Source organism: Puccinia triticina, chromosome 11A (assembly GCF_026914185.1).
Source record: "Puccinia triticina chromosome 11A, complete sequence".
Classification (NCBI taxonomy): domain Eukaryota; kingdom Fungi; phylum Basidiomycota; class Pucciniomycetes; order Pucciniales; family Pucciniaceae; genus Puccinia; species Puccinia triticina.
In genome coordinates, this window is record NC_070568.1 from 2,091,628 (window position 1) to 2,102,764 (window position 11,137).

General features: G+C 44.7%; 1 protein-coding gene across 1 annotated transcript; it reads right to left on the reverse strand.

Annotated features, from left to right (window-relative positions):
* Positions 1-3,881: 3,881 nt before the first annotated feature.
* On the reverse strand, positions 3,882-4,109 carry PtA15_11A228 (uncharacterized protein; the record flags this gene model as incomplete). Its single annotated transcript, XM_053161115.1, has 1 exon — positions 3,882-4,109. One exon carries the CDS (start codon positions 4,107-4,109, stop codon positions 3,882-3,884), a length of 228 nt encoding a protein of 75 aa, XP_053025094.1.
* Positions 4,110-11,137: the final 7,028 nt, after the last annotated feature.

Consider the following 11,137-nt stretch of genomic DNA (forward strand, 5'->3'; position numbering starts at 1 on the left):
ATCAGCAGACGAAGCCTCCTTGCCGATTTCGTCGAGGATATCTTTCCATTTGGGGTTAGCAGTCATAGTAATGAACAGGGATGGAGGTCCGAACTTTTGGACAATGGCCATAGCGTCCTGGTAGAGTTGTCCCATTGCCCGGGGACTACCAATGAAGCTTGAAGGCAGAATTACGCGTCGACCTTCGGGTTCGACACCATTCTCAATTAATTTCATGAGGGTGCTGTACTGACTGGCCTTGAGGCGTAATTGATTCTTGACGATGAAGTGTAGGCAAGAACCTTCGACGCATGCGTACATGTCGACGACGAGTTCCTGTAACAACGTTTGGCCACCTAGAATTGGTGAAAATAGGGCGGATCGTCTGAAGAAAAGGAATGCAAACCACTCAAGAGCCCTTACAGCTCGGTTTGACACTAAAATAAGTTTGAGTTAGCGCAAAGTTGGAGTACAATACAAGATTCGAAACCTACTTACCATGCGCAGTAGAAAATCTGTAGACGTTATCCCACTGTTGAGACCCCAGCGGGAAGAAAATTGGGTATCGCAGGGGGAAATAAGATGAATGAAGATCGGAGATGTGGTCAAACTTGCCGGCCTTTCGCTTGAGCCAAATATGACGAGTTTTGTCTATAGCCCCGCTACCATTTACTACAATTCCAACGTCTTCAGGTGTGGGAAGATTATACCGTTTTTGGTCCGCCCCCGGCTTGTGAATCGTGGTCAAGGCTAGTGTTTTGTTCGGGTTGTCACTTAAGATCTCGCGAGCGTTTTTGTATAATTTTGCGTAAGGATTCCTCTTGTACATCAAAACCATTAGGTCGGATACAATATCCTCACGCAAACGGAACCGAGCGCCTGTTTGATCTTTCCGGCCAGTTGCTTTTGATATTCTCAACTGGGTCTCTTCTGTTCTGCCGTTCCCTACAACGTAAATTTGGGCCCAACCAGGATCATTTGCGTTAAGCGGCTCAACGCTGGGCACCAGGTGACTGACGCCTCCGGAAATACGAAAAATGTCGATGCCGTAAGGCCCGCGAACCGACGGGTCAATCGTAGCTCCTAGAGACGTAAAACTGATTGCATTGTTGTACATCCTGATGAGGGCAAGGAAATTTTCCGAACCTGAAAATGAAAGCTATGAGTATTTGGTGGGCATCTGCCATGAGGGAAACTCACGGTCATCAGTCCCTGTAAATAGTGCTTCGAGTTCAGGGGGGAATGCGGGAGCCGACTCGTGCATCATGGGGAGCGTTACTTGATTTTTCTGACAACACATTGTGAAATCAAGCGTATCCTTTTGTTGATTGAGTTTAGTGCCTTCGGCCTTCCAGTGCAGGGCGGAGCAGGCGTTGCATTTGACGTCACATAACCCGAGTCGATGAGGGAGGCTGAGAAGCGGGTGTTTCAATATATATTGCTCATTGTTCTGTGAAGGCAGTGACACGACCTTGAATTTGAAGGACATGGTAATGCTTGAGTTCAGAGATGATCTAAGAATGTCTCGAGTCGTGGTCGAGGAGAAGTAAGATGTTAACACAGCAAGCAAGGTAGAGCGGGAGGGAGCGTAGTCAGGTGAAACTCTAGGCTAAATCTCAGCAGGAACTTGTCAACGGTCACAAGCGTGCGCAAAGGGGACGCCGAGTTTAGGCCGGTTTTTTAGTGACTGTCAGTTTGGACTGTGCATAATGTAAGACGGCAATCATGGTTGAGGGTGCGTGCACCAAAGTCTGGCCTGTGTGGGCACCGTAATACTTCAACCGAGGCGAAGTGGAGCCTTGATCAAATGGTGGGATAAATAAATGCATAACGTGAGAAGGAAAGTATTCTCGTTTAGCTCATGGTTCATTTGGTAACGTTTGCCTCGGTCTGTGGCCCTGTTGGTTTCCAGAAAGTAGAATGAGTACTCGTCGAAATGTGTTAAGGAGAATTTTCATTATACATAGATTTTTTATTTTATTTTTTGTTTTACAAGAAGGCAACAGTATTAGAAAGGAAAAACATGAAAAATTGAAGACCGGACCGTTGAACTGAGTTCGTTCTGCGCGTTGGCTAGAATGGATTTCAAGTGATGAGAATGGGAGTAGGATGTGGCAAAGGGAAAAAGACCGGCTGAAAGAACAAACGAGTAACGCGTTGAGATGATGAATTCTTGAGGCGCTTTGCTGCAGAATTGAGGATTTCCTTGCGGGGCCGCATTATACATAGATTTTTTATTTTATTTTTTGTTTTACGAAAGAGCATCAGTATTACAAAGTTAAAAAAATCAAAAAATGAAGACCGGACTGTTTGACTGAGTGGGTCTGGCAAGTCTCCTTGAATGGTTTTCGAATGATGAGAGAGAGTAGGAAATGGCAAAGAAAAAAAGAGCGGCCGAAAGAACAAACCAGTGACGCGTTGAGATCACGGATTCTTGAGGCGCTTTGCCGCATCTTTGAGGATTTCTTTGCGGGGCCGGCCTCGCTTCTTTAGGACGGGCATTTCGTCTTCTTCGTTGTTGTCATCGACTTCTTCTTCGACGTATTCTTTGGCTTCTGGCTCTAACACCGCTTTCCCTTTGCCCTTGACCGATGGATTGAGTGAAGGGGAGATTGACGAGCCCGAAGGTGTCAGGGTGGGGGTGGGGGTGGGCGGCACAGCGCTTTCTTTAGACCATTGGTGACTTAAATGAGAGATGATGAGCCAACAATTGATGATGTCAACCTAAAAATTAGTTGACTCACAGCTTGCGTCCACGCCCACCGGGGGTCACCGGGCCCGATGCCCCTTTTGGGGAAGTCTTTGGATTCTGATGTCCGCTCGTCACGCTTACCCCCCCGACCTTAAAGAATATGGCATAGTTAAAAGTTTAGTTTTCATTAGAAGCAGGAGATAGTGGAGAAAGGATAGGTCATGATCGAAATTAATGCGGCCTTACAAGCATGACAGCCATTTTGTTCCTGATGTCCCAGTCAACTAACTGCCCAACGATCGAGACTTCGCGGCCGACAACGTATAAAGACTGGGTTTTCACCATATTCTTCGTTGATGGAATGATATATTTCATGACGAAGGGGCGGTGGGTGCGGTTCTGAGGAAATGAACAATAAGTATGGGTACAGGAAGTGTTATTGAAAAAGACCGACCTGGGGGTCCCAGTCGGTATGGGAGACAATCACTTCGAGTTGGGGTTTGGAATTTCAGTGCGTTGAATGACCGAGCCTAACCCGACGACACCGGTCTTGTTGGTAAGGTCCAAGGAGAGGTCGGAGGCGCGTCCAAGGCGGGTCAACGAATCGTGGGAATATGTAATTGTTGGAGGAGAGCCGTCGTTGAGAGCGATCATTCGGCCGCCCGTCAAGGAATAAATGTAACCCTCCTCGAGTGTATTGTGGATGGAGGTGTTGGACGCTAAATTAACTTCGAAATCAATTTCTTTATCGCCGCTCACTCCAGCGCAAGAAAAAAAAGAAGGTGTAGTGACAACACCGTACTGGTTTCCTTGGACTACATTAAGTTCAGACTGAGGAGAGGGTCAGATAGTCAGAGAAATTTCGTGAACCAGCAGTGCGAGGTTGGTGACTCACATCCGCGGTAGCTTCAAATAGCCCAGAGATTATTCCAGGGTGGTTGATGATGCGGTTAGTGGACATGACCAAAGCGGGATCAAAATAAGCACTTGTGATGGGTATTGAGTAAAAGGTTGCGGTGAGATGATCTATGGAGGGTGAGGTCAAAGACTGGTTTTATAAGGAGGGGAAGAGGGGTGTGAAATATGAGGGCGCTTGAGAGACATCCTAGGTGGTTGTGGCCGGGGTGTAAGTTACGGAGAGAATAGCGGAACTTGATCCCTTGCGAAGAATGGGCGCCGTTAACGGGCGTCGTAAGGGTAAATATTGAAATCACCTGAGGTTGTAACGGAGGGGGAGAGGGGTGAATTGTGCGATGACGAGGCGCAAAGCAAGTCTATCAGCGAAAAAGTATAATGTGCCATGGAGATTCTTGTTGTAGGCGGCGTGGCGACGGATAAAATTAGAGGCTGGGAGGGATCTAGTCGGACGGTTAAACGCCATGGTCGACAGGGTCGGGCCTGTGAGGGTGTTACGGGGTGGTATCAGGCAATTTTTCATGGTTGGATTGAGGAGAAGAGTCGGAAAAATAGGGCGGCCCAAAGCATGCGACGAGGGGGGCTGAGAAGGTGTTACGGTTCCAGTACGTTGTTGTCCAGCCAAATTGGTCGACGAAGGCAACCCGACGGCGTTCGATGTGGCGTTGCCAAATGATTCCAGAGTAGAGGAACGGAAGGGGATTATCCGTGCGACAGATAACCTCAGTAAAGCCAATACACAAGCAGATGAAACACTTAGAAGAAAGCCCACCTGAGATCACGTTGTCAGCACCATGCGCGAGACGAGTAGGAGGTGACCATTTACGGAAGTAAAAGCGGCATCCAATGGCTGAAACGTTCCGTGGGGGCCAGGGACGCGGGTCGAATGCAGTCAAACAAGGAAGTATGGCTGGTGAGGGCGGAAAAAATCTTGCGCTGAATGCACGGGTTTGGTTCGGGGTGACGGATCTATCTGAAGGTATAAAAGAGGCCCATCTTGATGTGTTGTGTCCCGCACGCACCCCCACCTAGGCACTTTAAAGCCACGGGGGTGTGTCAGAGGCACGGGGGTTAAGGGTACTGGTTAGCGGGTCTCGCGCCAGCCCTTCTGAGTTGATGGTAACATTGATTCACTTTGGATAAGGGGAAACCCTTGATCCAAAAACCCATGAGTTACGGGTTTTAGTTAACTTAGATTTTACTATTTTTATCTCTATTGCACAATAAGTCAGAAACAAAAAAAGACTCGTACTTGTTTAGTGGATTTAATGGGTTTTTATGTAAAATTTGAAGTACTGACGGCAAAAATCTGGGGATAATTGCTAAAAATAAGGAAAAAAACTCAGCAAAAAGTCAGTTTAATCCTTGGCAGGTACTCTGGGTAAAAAAACACGATGAGGCCCCCAAATGACAGCTCTGTTTATGAAGCTTAGGGCAAAAAACCCGTCAAAATAAGGGTTTTGGGCCCTAGCACTATAACTGTGCTGATGTAAACACTGGTAATATAAATTACCAATCTTGTTACGTGACAAATATGGCCACTACAAGGGTTTAAACACTCTGTAACAGAGGAAGGATTAATTATGTAATTAATAATATGTAATTATTAATTACAGGGAATTAATTTGGCGTAAAAGTAGGTGGTAAGCGCTTAAACTGATTGGCTGCTTGACAGAGGTGGAGGTCTTACGGCAACTACTTATAAGGATAAAGCTTTAAATATGCTAATAAGGGATTTTTGATAATTTAAAGGGTTTAATCCAGTGGATTTTACGTGCTGGGGATGGTTTTAAAGGAAAAAGGGGCTACAATAGTAGCAGAGGAGAATATTCACAGTAACTTACAGTTTGTAGGCGGTGAATGGTCTGGGGGATCTTTTCCTGAGGGCCAAATAGGCCTCTATTTATAGAGGGGACTTCAGTGGGCGTAAACACTGAGTCCTTTTCTCCCTATGGGAGTATCCAGGGGTGTAGCCGTGAAAAGGGCTTGGCTGTGGGTAATTTAATTGTATTGTAATAGACTAATTTCCCTGACTCTGTCACATGACATGTTTATAACCAATTGTCATGTGAAAGAGCTTCAGTAGAACTCTACATAATACTTTCACGGGGTATTTTTACACAAGTAATATTACTCATTAATGTACAACAGTTTAATTTTATGTACACTGTTTGTTTTACTAAATTTATGTATGTAATACTATTTTTGGGCGCTCTCTGGGGCCAATTCTTATTTATACAATTAATACATGAAGGAGTAGGAATAAGGGGGTACTTTAAGTGGGTGACCCCCCTTAATTTATGATGAGGAATCTGATTCTGCAATAATAATTTAATAATTATTATTATTTACTAAGTTATTGCAGTCTTTTGGATACTTGTTGTATCTCTAAGGCTGACAAAAACTGTGTCTTTAATAAACTTGGATTACAGGTAATAAATTTGCTGTAAAAAGTATTAGGTAAGCGCTTAAACTGATTGGCTGCTTGACAGAGGTGGTGGTCTTATGGCAACTACTTATAAGGATAAAGCTTTAAATATTCCAATAAGGGATTTTGATAATTGTACAACTTCTGGCGGATTTGACACCGGCTTGAAGTGGCTGCTAAAAGGCATATGTTTAATCTTGCCCTTCATACAGGCATCACATGCTCTTACCACATTGGTAGGGATTTCAAAGTTGAGCATGGATTGGATTCTTTTCCTTCCAGCATTTCCGAGGCGGCTATTGTAATTATGGCCTGGTCTTATACCTCTCTGGGGGAGAGTTGATGCCCGCTACAATTGTGTAGTTGGGTGGTACCTTTTCTTCCTTCCCCGGGGTTTTTACAGGTTATGAGCCCAGCTTTGCCTCTGTTGTCTGTTCAATTCCCATTGCCTACATCTCACACATGTCACATCTCCCCAGCTTTTAACCCTCACATTACATGACATAACTGTCATAGCTACTTCTAATCTTATATATAAGCATATTATTGATTATTGATTTAGGAGTGTGGTTGCCTTAAAATAGTTCCACGGTACATGGGTGCCAAAAGTACCATCTTTAGATAAAACAGAGTATCCTCTTGAACATATTATTAGTATAGTAGCCAGTATGTGTGAAAGTTGACATCTGTTGGGAGGGAACACTTATATTTTTATGTAGTTTCAAACCAGCCCATTTGGTGTCTAATCCAATATCACCTCTGTTATAAGTTATATTGGCTTGTGAGGGAGTTTTATGGCCTGGTGTTATACCTCCCTGGGGGAGAGTTGATGCCTGCTACAATCGTGTAGTCGGGTGGTACCTTTTCTTTCTTCCCCGGGGTTTTTACAGTTATGCCATTTTACTGGCTTGTTCAAATTGGATCCTGCGTTGTTCTCATTGGCAGTAGTAAAGTTGTCCTGAGGAATCTCTTTTAGGGGTGTTGATAAACGCACACCCCTCTCCGGGGGGCACACCCACACCCACACCCATTGAAAAGGGCTTGCGGGGCCTGTTGTGGCGGGACTATGGCTTTATAGTTTATTACATATTTCTCATCACTTTACTCCATATCAACATACTATTTACTTACAATTATTTACATATTTCTAGTATTTTCCTTCACATAGTTTCTCACCAACCCAATTAAATACTTGTAAATACTATAAATACCATACCTCTATGGCCATATCATTTTCCCCTTGGGGGAGCTTTCCTATTTTGTACACTATTATGACCTCTGCGCTCTACAGGTCCCCACACCCTATTTTAGCCCTCGGTGTGAGACCCGAAGGGCGTGCATGCCCCTGCATGGGCGTGAAAGGGTGCGCAAGGCCCTGCAGGGGCGTGTGAAGGTGTGCAAAGCCTTGCATGGGCGTGCACACCCATGTCTATGTACATTATGTACATATAACAGCCCCTCACAGCTGAAGAGGGCCGGGAGGGGCGAGATCTCTGCCCCTTCGTCCCTCCTTCCCCTTTGAACAGCAGGGAGTGGGGGCCTGGGGGGGGGGGGGGGGGGCAGGACAAGGGGAGGGGCTGTTCTATGTACATAATTTACATAGTGCATTATGTAAGTAGGGGCATGAACGCCCTTGCATGCCCTTTGGGTCCCACACCAAGGGATAAAATAGGGCATGAGACGGGCATGTGGCCCCACACGCCCTTTTTGAAGGGCTTTGGCGTGGGCATCCCCCCGGGAGAGGGGTGTGTGTTATGGGACTTCTACACAAGGCGTGATCTGAGCTTGGAAGGGAATAATAGCAAAACTAGGTAAGTTTAGGCTAAAGGTGCTTGAAGGGCTGCCTTCCTATAATAAACTCTGGAAAAATTTGACACTAAAAATTTTAGTGTGGCGCAATCTACTGAATTATTCTATTATCTAGCTTTTTCAGAACCTAAGAACCAGGTTTTGTGCGCATAAAGAGATGTTATGAATGAAGTGATTGGGTTTGTTATCAAGGGCAATTTATAATTATCAATTTCTAAAGATATGATCTAATTCTTAACTATGATGATCTAACTATAATAAATTGATGAATGCAGAAGTAATCTCTCAATAATACTATTTAGTGCAAGCATGGGGAAAAAGGTAACAGGAAGGGGCAAGGAAGGCCTCCTTTTATAGATGAAAAATTTTCTGAGAGTGGTTTTAGGCCCCGTTTGGCTGCCGCTTTATACGTCATAAATGGTCGAATTTATGACGCGCGACCCACGGGGGTGTCAACGTTTTGGTGGCAACGGGGGGCGAACTTTGGGTCGCGGCGTCATAAATTCAACCATTTATGACGTATAACGCGGCAGCCAAACAGGGCCTTAGTGATTTGCAATAATGTATGTAGTGTGAAATAAATTATCATGGTGCGAAAAAGAAATTAATGTGGTTTGAAAAAGAAATTAATGTGTTGTGAAATGAAATGGCTACATTGGGAAAGAAAATCATGTCTAAGATGAGATTTACCAACATGTGAAATGTAAATCACTGTGGGGAATTTTGTGTGAAAACAAAACAGACAGAAGTGGCTGTGCGCCTAATATGAGCTTGAATATACGTGTGAAACTAATATTTTACTGTGCTAATTTGTGGCGTGATTTAATTCTGCTGAGTGAACTATCACAGGTTTTCTGGGTGATAAAAAGACGTGAAATCTGAGGAAAAAGATTTAATGTAAAATATTTGTACTAAAAAGATTAATATGTAGTTTATAATGTACTTTATAATTTAAAATTATACTATCTTGACATTGTTGATGGTTGATTGATCTCACCCTTCAATTTTTGCTTCCAGATAGGAAATTTGTTGCCATCTGGTTCCAGTTATGGGCACTTTACGGAGTCTTGATTGTCACTTGTACTCAAATTTACTGCAGAGGGGTTGAAAGCACTGGAGTTAGCTGTTTCACAAGATCTACCAGCCATTTTTTGTTCCACTCCTAGCTATTTGCTGAGGTTGACTGGTTCAAGCACCGGGAAAATAGAATAGTCAGTTGATGGCAAGTGACATCACACCAGCTCCAGCCAGCTACCCAACATCTATCCAATATCTATCCACTATCTACCCCAATCTCCCAACCATCTCCTCAACTTCCAAAATTTACCAAGGAGGTCCTGTTCAGTTTTTGATGAGCCCAACTGATCCTCAGTTCTGTCCAGCTGATACTCAGCTTTGGTCCCCAGCTCATACTCAGCTTTTTTGCCCAGCTCATACTCAGCTTTTTCACGCAGCTCACTCTTAGAATTGGAATAAAGCCTTTTGACCAGTCATTGCCCAGGTGATGCTCAGCTTTGTACTAGTCCTGGCGCAGCTGATGCTCAGCTTTGTACTAGTCTTTGCTCAGCCTTTTCCTAGTCCTGTCCCAGCTGACACTCAGCTTTGACCCAGTCCTGGGCCAGCTGGCCAGCTGATGCTCAGCTTGCTGAGTATCAGCTGAGCAAGGCCAGGGAAAAAGATGGGAATCAGCTTGGACAGGATCAGAGCTGAAAATCAGTTAGGCTAGGGCCAAAGATGAGCATCAGCTGAGCCACGGCCAAGGCTGAGCAACAGCTGTGCCAGGGCCAAAGATGATCATCAGGTGGCCGGTTCCAAAGCTGAGCATCAGCTGGGCCAGGGAAAAAACTGAGCATCAGCTGAGCCAGGGTAAAAGCTGAGCATCAGCTGGGCCAGGGCCAAAGCTGAGCATCATCTGTTTTTTTCACATTGAGTTCTTTGATCCTGACACCTATCATGTGAGCCCTAGATGTGCTGGTGGAGAGGAGCAGCATTGGAGCAGTTTTGGAGCTGAAAACAAAGCTGTGTCATGTCACTTGCCATCAAGTAACTACTTTTTTTTCCTGGTGAAGTGTTACAAGACTGTAAAACTTGAACAACTAAGAGTGTTATTGCTTCAATGATAGAGCTAGAACTAGTTACAAATGCTGGACTTGTAGTAAGCTAGAAATCTGTGTTTTTACCTAAGAGTGGCACAGGAGCCGGCTGAAGCTATTGAAGGTATAGAAATCTGAGAATTTTGAGACTGAAGGTTGAGTTATCTGTTTAAGTTTAATCAACCAATAAGACAACCATCTTGTTACCCGCTTGGCCAGCACCCTAAACTGCTCGGCCAGCAGGTTGGCGTCCTGGCAAAGCTGCCTGTGGATTTTGCTCCCAGCAAAACTGCTTTGGCAGAGTTTGCTCCCAGCAAAACTGCTTTGGCAGAGTTTGCTCCCAGGAAAACTGCTTTTGCAGTTTGCCTGTGGTGTGAGCCTGAGCCTCTAAAGTGACTACAGGACACAAGAGAAATGGGGGACACTGGTTGTATTTCTTGGGATAAAGAACTACAAACAGAAGGAGAGAGAAAAAGAGAGAGAAAGAGAAGGAGAAAGAGAAAGATATGATCTGGAGGGGGTCTATCTACTCTTTATAAGAGGATCCTCAAAGTCACCTTGAACCACCTGGAAAAGTGGTAAGGACAGCTGTGCCATACCAACAGGGGCTACAGCCTCCGCGCGCACCAAGGAGACGGTGGGGGGACACAGAATAGTAAAACTAATCTGCTCTGATTTTTAGACTAAGTCTAGGATTAACAGAGTAACCTTGATCTTGAGAGGGGTTGGTGTGAAGAGAAATAAAGAGAAGCAATCAAGAGACACAGAGTAGCACTCTGGATAATCAAGGTTCAGAGAAAGATTATACTTACTGTCAATAACCTAGGCGCCTGTGACGGTAGGTGTACTGGGAGTGTGGTATCCTCTTTGGTGGTGATCCTGGGTTATCTGGGGCGTGGTTCTGGTTGTCTGAAGTCTGTAGATCCTGCTCGGGCAAGGGGGATCCTGACTTTGAAAATTTTCATAGTTTGCTTATGTAATTACATATGTACATGTGGTTTGGCGCGCCTGGTAGCGCTGACACGTCACAACTGCGCATGCGCGCCACAACTCAAGAACTCAGGGAAGGAGTAGAGTTACAAAGAATTGGTAAGTTGTAACTAGGGTTGAAATTGCATGAGGAAACAGAATATGAGGTCAGAACAAGGATATCTCTTAAGATGAAAAAGATATGTAGTAATTCATATGTAAAAAGTAGAAAAAAGGCAGACTTTAGGTCAG